General features: G+C 39.7%; 2 protein-coding genes across 4 annotated transcripts in view; one reads left to right on the forward strand and one right to left on the reverse strand.

The window, feature by feature from the left end:
* LOC122561605 (1-phosphatidylinositol 4,5-bisphosphate phosphodiesterase zeta-1-like) overlaps nucleotides 1-8,247 on the forward strand; it is an 82,343-nt gene extending 74,096 nt beyond the window's left edge. For both annotated transcript variants that reach the window (XM_043713484.1, XM_043713485.1), the window contains exon 13: nucleotides 7,200-8,247. In XM_043713484.1, the coding sequence (XP_043569419.1) occupies nucleotides 7,200-7,282 (83 nt within the window). In that variant the 3' untranslated portion in view covers nucleotides 7,283-8,247. The remainder of the gene's footprint in view (nucleotides 1-7,199) is intronic.
* LOC122561603 (phosphatidylinositol 4-phosphate 3-kinase C2 domain-containing subunit beta-like) overlaps nucleotides 6,158-16,733 on the reverse strand; it is a 217,954-nt gene continuing 207,378 nt past the window's right edge. Inside the window, exons 34-35 of one of the 2 annotated variants that reach the window (XM_043713462.1) lie at nucleotides 13,622-13,795; nucleotides 6,158-6,637 (exon numbers count right to left, since the gene is read on the reverse strand). In XM_043713462.1, coding sequence (XP_043569397.1) covers nucleotides 13,637-13,795 — 159 coding nt within the window. In that variant the 3' untranslated portion in view covers nucleotides 6,158-6,637; nucleotides 13,622-13,636. Of the gene's footprint in view, nucleotides 6,638-12,895; nucleotides 13,796-16,733 lie in introns of those variants that run through there. The other variant, XM_043713463.1, reaches the window with a different exon arrangement.

Below are 16,733 nucleotides of genomic sequence, written 5' to 3' on the forward strand. Positions count from 1 at the left end.
TGACTTGTCCGGACTTGTCCGACCTGCCTAGCTCCTTTTCCACCTATCCACTCCACCCTCTCCTCCTGACCCATCACCTTCATCTCCTCCCCCACTCACCCATTGTACTCTATGCTACTCTCTCCCCACCCCCACCCTCCCCTAGCTTATCTCTTCACGCTTCAGGCTCACTGCCTTTATTCCTGATGAAGGGCTTTTGCCCGAAACGTCGATTTTAAAGCTCCTTGGATGCTGTCTGAACTGCTGTGCTCTTCCAGCACCACTAATCCAGGGTCTGAAATTGCCTTTAATTGGAGGACATTTTATCCCTTGGATATCCTTCACTGAGGATGTATTTCTGTAGATATAGGCTATTGCTCCTCTGGAATATCTAGAGAACCTTTTAATTCCATGAATTTCCTTTGCAGAAGATGGTTATGGTGTTAAAATGGGCACTTTTATTTAGTTTCCAGAACCTCTGAACCAAGTAATGTCTTGTTGACTGTATTCTGAATCTATGAACATTGGTTATTCTTTCTCAGTGGTGGCCTCTGTGGAGTTGTGTGCACCTCACCACCTTCACAGAGTCATCATTTACTCATCATAGATTCCTACAGTGTGGAAGCAGGCCATTCAGCCCATCAAGTGCACACCACCCCTCTGAAGAGCACCCCACCCAGACCCACCCCCTACCCTATTCCTGTAACCATACATTTCCTCTTCCTAATCCCCAAGTCTGCACATCACTGGACACTATGGGCAATTTAAAATAATTGTCAAATTGGCAGAACTTGTTCAAAAGTCACTCATGCTTCTTTTACATCTTGACATGCTGTATCATCAGCTATATTCCCAATTGTACACAGAATTATATTTACTTGTTCAGCTTCAGATTTATCATAAAGCTTCAAAGAAATTCTGTTTTTTAAGAATTGTTTTCTCTGGTGATCTCCTGAAATTAAATCTTGCTATTATTTCTGGTGCCATGGCTTCCTCATATAATTATTTATTTTCCATATTTTAAAGACTTTTAATTTGGTGGCACAGCAATGTTGCTAACACATACTGAGGAATTTCCAGTATATCTAGGTCAGAATAGAATATTCCAATTTCTGAAAATGAAATGTATGATTCTCATCTTGTTCACAGCTTCTCAAATTGAATCTATGAACCAATAGCTGTGGCCTGAATAAATAGTTCCCATTTCCTTAACAGCTTTACTGAATGAATCCCACTCTCTGTGGCTTTAATAATGACTCTTAATGGCTTTGTCAAATAAATCCTACTCTTGCAGATGCGTTAGAAGAATCCAGTTTTTTAAAAAAAAGTGTATATCCTCCGTATTTGATGGACTCCCAACCTAACTGTTTGTTTTGTGGTGCTGTGGAGTAGTGAATCATGTAAATATTGGTTGGGGATAATTAAGCCCTCATTTTTGGTTACTTGAAAAATCGTTTGTGCTTTTGGTTTCACTTCAGTCCCATGCTCCTGATTTTTCGGCATCTGGTGCTGAGGGGTGTGAGCAAGTTGGAGGACCTCTTTGTGGGTCTGCTTCTGGCCCTAATTTGGCCAATAATGGATCAGGCAGTTTGCTGCAGAGGGGATCATAGCTGCTCATAGTTTGCCCCTCTTTTGTGGGTATATTTGTGCCCAGGTGCCTTTGCAGAGGCAGCATGCAATACCACCAAGACCCTCAATGTCCTCAGAGACAGAGAGAGGTGGGCACGGTAAAGGATCTTTTTCTTAACTCTTCTTCCATTTTGATTTAGCCCCCTCCCTTTCTCCTCAGCTCACTCCCAGCTTTGATTGTTTGCATTGCCCTTTGCATGTAAATTAATCAATTGGAAACAGACAATTTACTGGTAGAGGTTAATAGATGAAAATATACCATGGATGATTTGGTGATTGGGGAAAAGAAAATTGAATTGTGTATAAGAGCACTTCTGGATATAAGTAAATGTATTTCCTAGATGATTTTCACTGTTTACAACACCAAATAACAATCCCTGTTGGTTCAACAACTTTTTTCTGAATTATTCCCAAAAAGAATGGGTTGATTTAAACCATGGATCTATTGCCTTTTCTGAGGCCACAATAGTGTCCTAACAACTTGCATTAAATAAAGTTTTCTGAGGCTTTTGAACTTCCCCTTTTGTTGGACTCCTAGGTCAATGGCCTAATTTTAAATTGCTCCAGTGCCCCTTAATTTTCTTGTGGTAGTGCAGCGTTGTAGTGATTGCTCACTCTGGTGGCAATGCTCGATCTGATCTGTAAGAATTTGACTTACCTCTGGCTTTTCTAGCCTGTGCCAGTTTTAAACTCTTTTCCCCTTCAACTTTACACATCAGCTTCCATTGTCCGTTTATTCACCAGCCAAAACTTGATTTGGGACAGCTTCTACAGACCGCTGCTGTCTGTAACTGCCTTAGTGTGAGTGGTGTTCCAGCTCACTCCTACTGCTGCGCATCTCTGAATTTGTTTTTATTTTTGATCATTAATTAGTCAGGGAAACTTTGGAATACTCATTATCTTGAGCTGACAGAGGCCTGAATGAGGTCTGCAACAACAGATGAGCTGCTGTAGGGGTGGTGGTAAATGGCGATGGAAGCCTGAGGTCTTTGTGAATGAAATTTCACCTCTGTGCTGAATAGATTGCTTAGACTGCAAATGATCTAGATCAGTCTGGAACAAGGACTTGGATAAGGGTTAGAATCTGTGTTGAGGTTATGGAGTTTGAGACAAAGGCTAATGGTGAATAATTCTGTAACTGGAGGTAATTTTGGCTGATCCAAGACTGAATATTGAACACGCAGTCCAATGGATGGAATAGAGAAAGGGTAAAGAAGTAAAACCAGAGTGTTGCTGGTTTACATATGCACACGTGTCTGCAGATATTACCACCAAGGGTGGCACACGTGAGAAAGAAACAGATGAAGGATGGCTTTTCAAGATGTCGAGGGGTATCAGATGCTACAATCATATAGGTATGAGAGAAAACTAGCAATGGTAATCTCAGGGTTAGACAATGGAGAAAAAGCATTGAAGGATGTTGGTGTGGTTCATGGTATAATCAATTGAAAAGGAGTCATGAAAGATACAGAGGGAATTTGCACCGTTGTCAAAGTTAATGGGAATAATATTTGTGCTTTGATTAGAGCTATTTCATTTCTGTGGCACAGAGATTCAAACATGGAGTCTTAGGAAAGTTGGACACAGATTTGGAATGGGAGAATGTACTGGGATGGGGTAGGAACAAGTAGTTGGAAATGAGTTGGTAGTTGAAAGAGGAATAAAATGTGACATTAATAGATGATAGAAATGAAATTGATAAAAGGGAAGGAATGAAGAGAGGGGAATAAAAAGTCTTAATGAGCTCAGATATGCCTAGGGGAAAAATACTTTGGGTTTTCATATTGTTATGAAGTTGAAAGCGTGTAATGTACTTTAAAGAGAGTGAATGCTGTTTTGCACTGAGAGCTTACAAGCATCTGTCACATGACTAGCTAGCAGTCTCAGAGTAAACTGGAAAATTGAAAATATGTAACATTTGGCTGTAAAATGGATACCTGAGTTTTGGTTGCTGTTTTGACACAATTCGAATTTAGCCAATCAATTTAAATTATGCCCCAGGATACTGAAACCCAATTGAGTTTGAATTTATTGTTTTTGCCAACCTCAAACTAATGAGACAATCTGATGCTTAAAGAAACAGGTGTTTTGAAAGTTGGAGAGAGTAACTGCCATTCAAAATATTCTCTATCAAAGATACCTTTTTCATATGAAACATCTTTGCAGTAAAAGACAGAAGACGATGCATGGAAATCTTCAGCCAGAGGAAGGAGACACCGATGATGAGTCACGGTGTGGTTTTGAACTTAAGTTGATGTAATTTTAATATGGATTTTTATGGGAACAGTATATTGTTATAGAGTGGTAAGCAGATAACAAGCATTTAAGAAAAAGGTTTGGAGTTGTAAATAGTTGTTGTTTAATGTTCACTTTTAGAGTTGAGAAATAAGTTGATATTATTTTCCTTAAATAGTGGAATTGAGGAATTCTCTGCCACTTATACTTTAACAGATTATGAGGTGCAGCAAGCTTTTCTGGGTGTTTGGTTCAATTAACAGAAGGATTCACCACTGTGTCATAACATTATCCACCAAATAAATCATTGTTCTGAAGAAGGATCACTGGATCTGAAATGTTAACTCTTGATTTCTTGATGCAGATGCTACCACACCTTAGTTTTTCCAACAATCTCTGTTTTTGTTTCTGATTTCCAGCATCCACAGTTCTTTTGGTTTTTAAATAAGATATAAAAGAGACCTACGGGGCAACTTTTTCACGCAGAGGGTGGTACGTGTATGGAATGAACTGCCAGAGGAGGTGGTGGAGGCCGGTATAATTGCAGCATTTAAGAGGCATTTGGATGGGTATATGAATAGGAAGGGTTTGGAGGGATATGGGCCGTATGTTGGCAAGTGGGACTAGATTGGGTTGGGATATCTGATCGGCATGGATGGGTTGGACCGAAGGGTCTGTTTCCGTGCTGTACGTCTCTATGACTCTATTTGGTTTCAGCAGCTGGAGAGGACTAGAAGTAATGGAAAAGGTCAAGGAACAGTAAAAATATGATACTGGAACTTTCCTTTTGATGATGGACTTTGTATTCAATAAATTTACGGATGTCAGTATTAAGTGTCAGTACATTTATGCTTTGCTGCACATTGTGTCAGCATCAAACACTCCAGGTTCAGCATGGTTAGATACAAGATAAAGCTCCCTGTAACTCAGCTAACAATGTACCTGACCGTAATTCCAAAGTGTATGGATTACTGACGAGTTCAATACTTCTGTTATTCACTTTAGCTATCACTGGGGCATCTAGGATATGGTTAATTTATTATGTGTAGCTAGAGCTAAATTATATACAGTTTCATGCTGTGAATTTTTACTTTTTGTTTTCCTGACTAAAGAAAGCATATAAAAAGGAATTTGGAGCATTTCCGCATGACACTAATGAAATTGGACATAAATAATAGGTTGAGGTGATTGAATGATGAAATAATGCTTAAAATCTACTTTTTAAAATTTTTTGCTATTTCTCTTCATTTATAATTTTGGTATTTTCCTCTTCTATTTCTTTTACACCTGGATTTCTTTGCCATCACTTTTGCATTATCTTGATAACCTCTTATTGGTCTCCAGTTCACATGCTCCTTGACAGTGTTTGGCTAATTAAGATCAGGCTCGACCAGTAGTTACATCCTGAAAAACTCTAAAATTATACTTACTCTCAAGTTAAATTGCTTTGTAAATTGTCCTTTGGATTGTTCTGATGCCTTTATTGTATTCTTTTGAATAGGGAGAGTAGAATGATTAAAAATATTGGAGTCATTTTTAAATCTAATAATTCATGATGCTATATCAAAGTATAAAGAATATTGGTTTTATATATATATCCATCATAATTAGTATCATTAAACCCAATTTATCATTGATGCTCAGAGTAATAAAAGATGTTTCAGAAAGAAAGATATATATTTAACCTCAAGTGATCTACAGGGAAAAAAAATCCTCCTGAACAAAAGTAAAATGAATATAACTAAACAAATGTTTCTTTCAAATTTCACTTTTTTAAAGCAGAAACACTTAGGAGACTTGGAGACAGAAAATCATGCTACTTTTCTTTAAACTTCCAATGTATAATCTAACTTAACTGTACAAATCAAAGCAAGCTGACAACTATACACATAAAAGTTTAGAAATAAAATATAAACTTTTGCACCATTTTTGGATTTAGTAAAAATGTCTTGAAAGCCTGTTTTATAGTAGTTGAGTAAAGTTTTTTTATTGCCCAAATGGTTAAGTACAATGTATTAGCACTAATTGGAATTTACTGCAAAATATATTGGAACAATGGCTTTACAGAAATCCATTATACAATTTTACCAGATACAGTGAGTCTATAAATATCACATTTAAAAGACATTTACAATTTCTTAGGCAAATATTAAAACAGCTTTTATTTTTGACTAAACTGTTTTTCCCAATAGTTGCATTTGTTAATGCTTTTAAGAGTGAAGCCAACTGTACCATGGCAATTCTAAGTATGTAGATAAGGAGAAAGAATACTATAATACTGTGGTTGAACTTTCAATCAGAGAGCTGTCAGTATAATTTACGAACTGCCTTGGTAAAAATACCACATTATTTTACATGGTGGATTTCACTCTTCCTGTGTTTTATGAATGTAAGATAATCATGGAATTGATGCTTTAACAGTTTGAACACAACTTTAATGCAAGTTAATAAGATCCATCATCTGACAATTACATTAATATGACAGCTTGCTGCATTAGTAATTGTGTGCATTTAATTGGTGACTTTGAGACTCTGGAAGAAGGGAACCCTAATAGAATATATTTGGTTGTGCCATAAAAGACGTGTGTAGATCAGAACTTAGGAAAGAGAGATTCAGTTAACATTGATGTGTTTCTTGAATATGAACAGTTGCTAGGCAGTTCAATGGAAGCAGTAATCTTCCTTTTGGCATTTAGTTTTCATGATGCAAATTGTAATCTGGTTTCTGTATATGTTGTAAACACAAACAGGGATTGTATTCTGTCCTCCCTCTCCTGCCAATCACTTCTTTTCCCTGAAAGATAATAAGATACACTGAAGTACACCCTTTATATCTTCCAGTCTACAGAGCAATATACTCCTTAGCCTTCTCTAATTCTTCAACAAGGCGAGTTGACCAAGTGTAGGTGAAGGTTTTTTGTCTCTCCCTGCACATTACATTACTAGTAAGTGTGTTTGGAAGTTTGTTTAGTCATGATATGCCAGCCTTTGTTGAGGTATGGGGCAGACTTGGTGGTCCAGCTGATGTTTCCCTGCATATTTGTATAATTTAGAGAGTTCCTGTGGGTAGTGTTCTGATCTGTGAGCCAGAAGGCCCAGGTTAAAGTTCCACTTGCCCTGTATGTGTGGAAAGAACTAATCCTGTTATTTCCCCTTCTATTAACCTTGGAGCAGAACCTAGCTTCCATTTACCAATGCCTGTCATGAGGTATCCTATCACAGTAGGTAAAAACATTACAACTGAGGAGCCATGTTATAAAATGATGTATTTGGTAGTTGTTTGAAATTGTGAAGTATAATCATCTATAAACATTTTTGAACCATATTCTAACCACTGCTCATTGCTTCTTTCTCAGGTTATCACAACATCCCTTTACTAAGCTCCAATGGCTTAAGGCTTGCTCCAGCGATGCTGTTTGTGTATGTGTGGTATGCTTAGAAGTCTATCATCATGAGGAAGCTCTGTGTTTCTAATCTATGCATACCATTTTCACAGATTTTTATCAAAATACAGTTCACAACTCCAGAATTTTCTTTTGTGATTTATTTATGACTCTTAGATGTCAAATTAAGTGTTTAAGATAACATCTTACAATGTTGCATAACTAACATGCAAAAAATGTAATTGCCAGGCACTGCTAATATCCTGTCAGTTCCAGTAAGAGGTGAATTAATCTATTAAAGTTTGAGAATGAATTAATATTTAAACTAGCACCTCAGTCCCCTCATCATCTTCTTTTATATAGAACAGCAACCTTAGCCTAGTAGTCTTCTAATGTTTCCTGGGAAGAGTTCTTTATGATTGGTAGAGGAAGGTACTCAGCAGAAATGGAGCGTAGAGGTGGGTATGACAATGACTGTGCTGAACAGCGAATGTAAGTAGTAATTTAATACCTGAAAAATTATTGAATGGCTCCTGTGTGACCAATTCTCACCATTTTATTTAGACACATCTTGACACTGCACATTGTCAGAAATGGTACTGTTGCACTGGAACCCTTCAAATTAAACTCAGGAGCCTTCTAAGATATATATTTTGATTGAAGTGAAACATTTTAACAGTTGGAAGCAATTACTTGCAAACCAATTCATGGAACTGAATTTTCCCTGGGGTGTGGAGTGGTTGCAATTTTGACATCAAGCTGAATTCCGGCATGGCAACATAGTGGGTAGGGTGACAAATGTGATCTTTCCTGATCTGACTAATTAAGTGCCTGAAGGAGCCCCTTACTCTGAGGGAGGGTGGCTGGTTTCCACAGTCAAGAGGTACAATCGGTATGGGCAAGGGCTGCCATCTGCAGGAAGGGACTCAATCAGCTGGAGGGAATTTCATTTTCTAGACAAGAGTGATGCTGGAAAAGCATAGCAGTTCAGGCAGCATCCGAGGAGCAGGAAAATTGACGTTTTTGCCTGAAACGTCAATTTTCCTGCTCCTCGGATGCTTCCTGAACTGCTGTGCTTTTCCAGCACCACTCTAGTCTAGAATCTGGTTTCCAGCATCTGTAGCCCTTGTTTTTGATTGGAAGGAATTTCAGCAAGACAGGCATTAGTAAATATTGTTGGCAGGCTTTTGGAACCACTGCTGGCAAATAAACATTCAAGTTGCAGCTCAGAATTCCCACTGCGACACCCCTCCAATCCATGTTTGGATTCCTGATGCAGCAGCGGGCCTTTGCACCTTTAGAAAATGTTCCATGGCCTGGGAATTTGCAAATTTCTTTTATTTATTCACAGGATGTGGGCGTCACTGGCCAGGCAACATTTATTGCCCATCCCTAATAGTGTCAACTGATCTGGAGTTGCGTGTAGGCCAGACTAGATAAAGATGGCAGTTTCCTTCCTTAAATGATATTAGTGAGCCAGATGGGGTTTTCCTGATAATCGACAATGGTTTTACATTGTCACCATTGGAGACCTAATTTTTTTTATTTAAACTCAAATTCCACTATTTGAATTCCAGGATTCGACCCAGCTTCCCAGATCATTACCTGGATTAATAGTCTAGTAGTAATACCACTAGGCTATTGCCTCCCGCTTATTATTTCCATTATAATTGGATCTTGCTGTTGTCATTGAATTCATTGAAATTCCGCTTAATGAAAAGTGGGAACACGTCAGAGAAGTAACCGGCATGTATAATTCTTGATTTCCTTACGCCCTCCCAATAAAGCCACCTCCACAACATGAGAAAATGCAGTCTGTTACATTTAAAATGAATTCAGAAAAGTAAACCACTTTGCACGCCAGAACTGGGTCATAACATGTCAGGTTGGATCTGAGTGATAAAATGTTCAGATAAATCTGTGCTGTAAAACGTCAGGGCAGAACTACACGTTAATATGCCTGATGTGTCATAAAAAGTCAAGGCGGAAGTGGGTCATAAAGTGTCAGATTCAAACTGAATTCTGACCAGCTGCCTGATTGAGATAAAATTGAGGGGCTTAAATTTAAGGCAATGAATAGGCTACAACAGTGGGAAAAAATGAGCAAAGCCTGAGTAAACATAATAAACAGAAACACTCAGGAAAACAATGCCAAGCTAGGCTTGATCCATTTACAAACATTAACTCAATATGCTACTAACTGGAGATTCATTTGCTATTAGGAACTCGCTGCAAATATAGGCAAATTACAAAGAAGCATTTGGCAATACTTTTGAATGCAGTATTGAAATGAAGTGATGATAATATGAAAGAAAACACATCTCTTATATGTGAGGAATAAGAGAATGATCAAAGAAAGAGTAGGGCCGATCAGGGATAGCATAGGGAACTTGTGTATAGAGTCTGAGGAGGTAGGGGAAGCCCTAAATTAGTTTTTTGCTTCTGTCTTTACTAAACAAAAGGACCTTGTAGTGAATGAAATCATTGAGGAGCAGGTAAGCATGCTGGAACGGATAGAGATTGAGGAAGCTGATGTGCTGAAAATTTTGACAAACATTAAGATTGACAAGTCGCCAGGGCCAGACCAGATCTGTCCTCGGCTGCTTTGGGAAGCGAGAAATGTGATTGCTTTGCCGCTTGCGAAGATCTTTGCATCCTCACTCTCCACCGGAGTCGTACCTGAGGACTGGAGGGAGGCAAATGTAATTCAAGAAAGGAAATAGGGAAATCCCTGACAATTACAGACCAGTCAGTCTCACGTCTGTCATCTGCAAGGTGTTAGAAAGGATTCTGAGGGATAGCTTTTATGACCATCTGGAAGAGCATGGCTTGGTTTAATGCAGTCAGCACGGCTTTGTGAGGGGCAGGTCATGCCTCACAACCTTATCGAGTTCTTTGAGGATGTTACGAGACAAGTTGATGAGGGTCAAGTTGTGGATGTGGTGTATATGGATTTCAGCAAGGCATTTGATAAGGTTCCACATGGTAGGCTCGTTCAGAAGGTCAGGAGGAATGGGATACAGGGAAATTTAGCTGTCTGGATACAGAATTGGTTGGTCGACAGAAGACAGCGAGTAGTGGTGGAAATAAAGTATTCTGCCTGGAAGTCAGTGGTGAGTGGTGTTCCACAGGGCTCTGTCCTTGGGCCTCTACTCTTTATAATTTTTATTAATGACTTGGATGAGAAGATTGAAGGATGGGTTAGCAAGTTTGCAGACAACACAAAGGTTGGAAGTGTCGTTGACAGTATAGAGGACTGTTGTAGGCTGCAACATGACATTGACAGGATGCAGAGATGGGCTGTGAGGTGGCAGATGGAATTCAACCTGGATAAATGTGAAGTAATGCATTTTGGAAGGTTGAATTTGAAAGTTGAGTACAGGATTAAAGACAGGATTCTTGGCAGTGTGGAGGAACAGTGGGATCTTGGTGTGCAGCTACATAGATCCCTTAAAATTTCAACCCAGATGGATAGGGTTATTAAGAAAGCATATGGTGTTTTGGAGGATCGAGTTTAAGAGCCGTGAGATCTTGTTGCAGCTCTATAAAACTTTGGTTAGACCGCACTTTGAATACTGTGTCCAGTTCTGGTCACCCTATTATAGGAAAGATGTGGAGCTTTGGAGAGGGTTCAGAGGAGGTTTACCAGGATGCTGCCAGGGCTGAAGGGCTTATCTTACGAAGAGAAGTTGACTGAGCTCAGACTTTTTTCATTGGAGAAAAGGAGGAGAAAAGGGGACCTAATTGAGGTGTACAAGATAATGAGAGGCATAGGTAGAATTGATAGCCAGAGACTTTTTCCCAGGGCAGAAATTATTAACACAAGGGGTCATAGTTTTAAGCTGTTTGGCGGAAAGTATAGAGGGGATGTCCGAAGCGGGTTCTTGACGCAGAGAGTTGTGAGAGCATGGAATGCATTGCCAGCAGCAGTTGTGAAAGCGAGGTCATTGGGAATATTTAAGAAACTGCTGGACATGCATATGGTCACAGAAATTTGAGGGTTCGTACATTAGGTTTACCTCACATGAGGATCAATGGTCAGCACAACATCGTGGGCTGAAGGGCCTGTTCTGTGCTGTACTGTTCTATGTTCAGGATGTTCAGCAGGAGGAGAAGGAACTACACATTGTCATCTTGATTAAACATCGGAAACAAATAGGCATTCATCTCTTTCTCTTCCCCTTGTGAAATGTAAAGTTGTTTGCTTTATTATATGTGACCTTTTATTGGTCTTAGTTTTCAATTGAGGTCTCATTGGACTGGCCAAGTCTGAGCTTTTGAGAAGCAGCCTCATTGCTCAAAATCTGGAGCTGTGGCCTGTAGGTTTTCAGTCTGCTGCTGCCTCATTTTGTGGTATGGTAGTGCACAGTGTCAATGCATCAATATGAAGCTCCAAGCAGGTGGAGAGCTCCAATTCCTTTACCAAAAAACCCACCCCATTCTGAGATTTTGTACTCTGCTTTGTCATCATGGAGATGGATTAAACTGGATGATGGAGCAAGTAATTCCATGGAACTCTGACTCCAAAGTTACTGTGGCAGATCTTCACAGGTCATAAGTCTAACCAACATAATAAATCATAGAATCCTTACAGCGAGGCAACAGGCCCTTCAGCCCAAGTCCACACTGACCTTCCAAATAGTAATCCACTCAGACTCATTCCCCCTATCCTATAATTACCCCTGACTAATGCACCTAACCTACACATCCCTGAACATTATGGGCAATTTAGTCTCACCAATTCACCTTACCTGAACATCTTTGGACTGTGGGAGGAAACCCACACAGACACAGGGAGAATGTGCAGACTCCATACAGACAGTCTCCTGAGGTTGGAATTGAACCCGGGTCCCTGATGCTGTGAGGCAGCAGTGCTAACCACTGTGCCACCCTTAATAAAGACAAACTGTTGCTAGGTCTTCAAAATGGCAAGAGTAGCTACACTCCAAATGTACATCATTGGCTGTCGAGCACTTAGGATATCCCAAAGTCATTATATAAATGTCCTGTTTCTATCTGTCTGGTTGTTCTTCTTGCATCAACTTGAAACATAGCTGGGAGGATAGGGTAGAATCCTCTTGGTATACCAGAGGTGGTGTTCATGGCACAAATGTTAGAAAACATGCAGTTTAGGGCATTCGATCAATGAGTAGGTGTGTTCTACACTCTTTTCGGAGCTGAACAAACAATGGAAACAGCAGGTCACCGGTAGTTACTCGTTAAGAGCTGGTTAAGAGAGGAACAAGAAGATTCCAGTAGAATCTTCCTAGAGTCATTGTGGGTGCCTGCAGCATGTAATGTTTGACAGCCTGTGGAGGCAACCTCCCAAAGGTAGCCAGGGATCATCAGAGCAGAAAGCTTCATGGCCCATTGGCAGGTGCCAAGGGTAAGAAAAGCTGTACATAGAGTCAAAGAACTTCCACCTGGCTGCTCTGAAGGACCTATTGGCTTGGACCCTCATCAGTTTTGTATTGATATGTACTGCCAAAGGGGTTCCATTTTAAGGCACCATCCCACTCTATGCTACTTGAGCAGACCCAGCTCTCCCAGTGGGGCTCTTGGCTGTAGGCACTTTACCTTCCTTGGTGCAGTTATTCAATGTAGGGCATAGGCTGTTGGCAAGATTCAAAAACCACTGGGGACATGACCTGTATTTGTTCGATGGAAGAATATTTTAATAGACAGGCAGATTCCTCTCATAACCTTGATATCAAAACCACCATTTTACAAAAAAAATCCAGTTCAAGGGAATAGTTTTGACTTTGCACTACTGTAAAACGGGCAAGAATGAGTTGGCAGCTGATTAACATGTCTTGATTGTTGGCATTGAACCAAAAAGGAAATTGAAATTGGAATAGATTGGAAAATTATGAGGAGTAAAATGAGCTGCTGACTTGCTGTCACCCATGTTGCATTATTGCACAAAGTCAAAATTACATCTCACTCACTGCATGTAATTTAAAACAATACCATACTGTTCACTGTAGAAAACACAGATGCATTTCAAGTACTTAACTACATTTATATTATCTTCATACAAGCGATTTCATAGTAATTTCACATGTGGTATTTTAATGCTTTCAGGTTTGTATGAAGAGACAATTTGTGGATCCTCTGTGTTGCCTTTAAATTAGGATAAATTTTAGTATTGACAGCATTCTATTTGAAAATTAGCAATTACAAGGAAACTAATATTCACTTTCATGCAAATACAGTAAAAAGTGCAGGTTGTTTTCAACTAGCTTGTTTGTTACATCTTTAAACAGTTGTCAAGTAGCATCTAACACAGGAGAAAATATCCTCCAGCTAAATACCAAGGGGCTACAAAATAGTGAATATGAAGACTGACTCTCTCAGATTAGAGGTAGCTCGGTAATTGAATGGTAATAACTTGCCTTAGCCTGTTCCAGTCAGACTAAGGAATTTCCCAGTCTGTACCACTTTTCCTCATCCAGCTTTACAGTTCTCAGAGGAATGTTTACTGCTCCCAGGAGTGTCTGCCTACTCCACACACTCAGCTGGATGACATGACTTGATAGATCAATGTCTGATATCCCAACGTACTCCAGCTGCAAACACAAAGAAACAGATGAAGGGAAATTAGAGTCCAATGTCTTAATTTGATGTTGAACCATTAGCTTGGAGTTAACTTATTGTGGATTTGCATCCTTTTGTAAAATATCTTGGAATGTCTCTTCATAATAAAGGTGCTGCATAAATGCAAAATTGTCATTGTTACCTTTTTTTTAAAACAATGAGCTTTTTACACTTGAGTACATTTCCCATATAGCCTTTTTTTTAAACCTGGGTGTTAAATGGGAAGTATCAAATTGGCTGATGTTAGGTACCTCTGCTTTGTCCCAATTCTGTGAATGACTCCCAATTGATCCTCTCCCAATCTCGACAATTGTGTTAAAGGCCTTTGAGCCTTTTGTTTTTGATGGCAATGTTGCTCTGGAAAGTGATGAGTGAAAGTACTGAAAACAACAATCAAAATTTGTATTTTGATAAGTAATTGTAAACAGCTGGATAGCTTGTAATAAAGTATTATTAAGAAGAACAGCTGATTTCCTTCCCTTATGAAGATACATTGCTACTTTTTAAAGTGGCCATATACGTACAAAACAATGCTTCAACATTTGATATTATTGAAAATAATATCAAAATCATAATGAAAATGGCTATTTGTGGCTGGATTACAGTTGCTGAAAATGGAGTATGGTGGTGTTAGTGCAAATACTGTGCTCAGATGGGATACGGTGTTTAAAAGAGACTAGTTAATGCATGGTCATTAGACTTATTGTAACCAGATGTTGGGTTCAATCCTCCAGGTGCAGTAAGTAGAAACTTAGTTGAGTACTGGAAACAGCTGTAGTGAGCACATTTCCTGAAACAACCAACACATCACCTGATCTCAGTGTTTAAGTTTAATTGTGATTCTATAAAGGTGGACTCATAAAATGCACTAAAGTTGAACATGCTGGTCTCAACTTCAGGACATCAGGTGATGAATTGAACCTGAAGAAGTACGAAGGGTGGGTGGCTCAATGGTTAGCACTGCTGCCTCACAGCACCAGGGACCCAGGTTTGATTCCAGCCTCAGGGCAACTGTCTGCTGGAGTCTGCACGTTCTCCCCGTGTCTGTGTGGGCTCCCTCTCGCAGTCTGAAGATGTGAATGTTAGGTGGATTGGTCATGCAAAATTGCCCCATAGTGTCCAGGGACGTGTAGGGTAGGTGGATTAGCCATGTTAAGTGCGGAGTTATGAAGTTAGGGTAGGGATCTGATTCTGGGTAGGATGCTGTTTGCAGTGTTGGTGCAATCTCAATGGGCTGAATGGCCTCTTTCCACACTGTAGGGAATCTATGATTCTATTCTATGAACCATCTGCAGTCCTGATGTAGCTCACTCTAGATGACATGGCTCTTGGTTCAGCTCTTCCATTTCTAAAACCCTCATCCACACCTTTAACATGTTCAGAGTTGATTACCCTAACACAACCTGGGCCAGCTTCCTATGTCCTCTGTATGCAGAAGGTTTTTCAAAGCTCTCCTATGTGCATTTACTCACACCAAATGCCATATATCCATCATTCTGTGTTCACTGGCTTGCACTGACTAAACAGCACTTCAAAAATTCTCATCCTTATTTTCAGAACCCTCCAGAGACTTGTCCCTCCCTATCATTGTAACCTGTTACAGTCTTACAAACCTTATTCTTCAATTCTGGCCTCCTGCGCATTCTGGATTTTAATTAGTCCAATATTGGTGGCTCTGCCTTAGTTGTCTAGGATTGAAACTCTAGATTTCCCCAACACTAACACCCCCCCCCCAAAAAAAATTATCCCTCCACTTCTCAGTCTTGCTTTCTTCCTTTAAAATACATTTCAAAATTAACATCCTTAACAAAGCTTTTTGGGCTATCTTTCCTAATATTTCATGTAATTCATATTACACTTTGTTCTATTATGCTACAGTGAAGGGCTTTGGCATGATTGTTAAATTAAAAATGCACAATAGATGTATGTTTTTGACTTGCTGATCAGTGCTAAGAATTTTATGATTAATTGCTGAATACAAAGTACCTTTCTAGAGATAGGATTGGTTGTTTGTTGAATAACTCGAAAGAGGCTGGTGCAGTCAGCTCTTCCATAAGGCGATGGTTGCATCCTTGTGCTTTAGAACAGCGCTTCAAATATTGGCAATGTAATTACATTACAGACAACACATGTATTAAAAATTTGAGCTTTAGAAACAACATCCCTAATTCATCAATCACATTACAGCGAATTTGCATTGACAAAACAGGTGTTCTAGCAGAACGACCTGTATCCCAGCAGCAAATCAGTCTTTATTTACACTGTTAAAAATTACACAATACCAGGTTATAGTCCAACAGGTTTAATTGGAAGCATACTAGCTTTCGGAGCGCCGCTCCTTCATCAAGTGGTTATTTACACTTTGAATCATAGAGATGTACAGCATGGAAACAGACTTTTTGATCCCACTTATCCATGCCGAATCCATGCCAGCACTTGGTCCATATCACTGTAAACCCTTCCAGATGCCTTTTAACTGTTGTAATTGTACCAGTCTCCACCACTTCCTCTGGCAGCTCAGTCCATGTGTGTGTGTACTGCCCTATGTGTGAAAACGTTGCCCCTTAAGTCCCTTTTAAATTTTTCCCCTCTCACCCTAAACCTATGTTCTCCAGTTCTGGACTCCCCCACCTCAGGGAAAAGACCTGGTCTATTTAACCAATCCATGTCCCTCATGATTTTATAAACCTGCTGTGGTTCTGTTCGCCGAGCTGGAAGTTTTTGTTGCAAACGTTTCGTCCCCTATCTAGGTGACATCCTCAGTGCTTGGGAGCCTCCTGTGAAGCGCTTCTGTGGTGTTTCCTCCGGCATTTATAGTGGCCTGTCCCTGCCGCTTCCGGTTGTCAGTTTCAGCTGTCCGCTGTAGTGGCCGGTATATTGGGTCCAGGTCTATGTGTTTGTTGATAGAGT

This window comes from Chiloscyllium plagiosum, chromosome 23 (assembly GCF_004010195.1).
Source record: "Chiloscyllium plagiosum isolate BGI_BamShark_2017 chromosome 23, ASM401019v2, whole genome shotgun sequence".
Lineage (NCBI taxonomy): Eukaryota > Metazoa > Chordata > Chondrichthyes > Orectolobiformes > Hemiscylliidae > Chiloscyllium > Chiloscyllium plagiosum.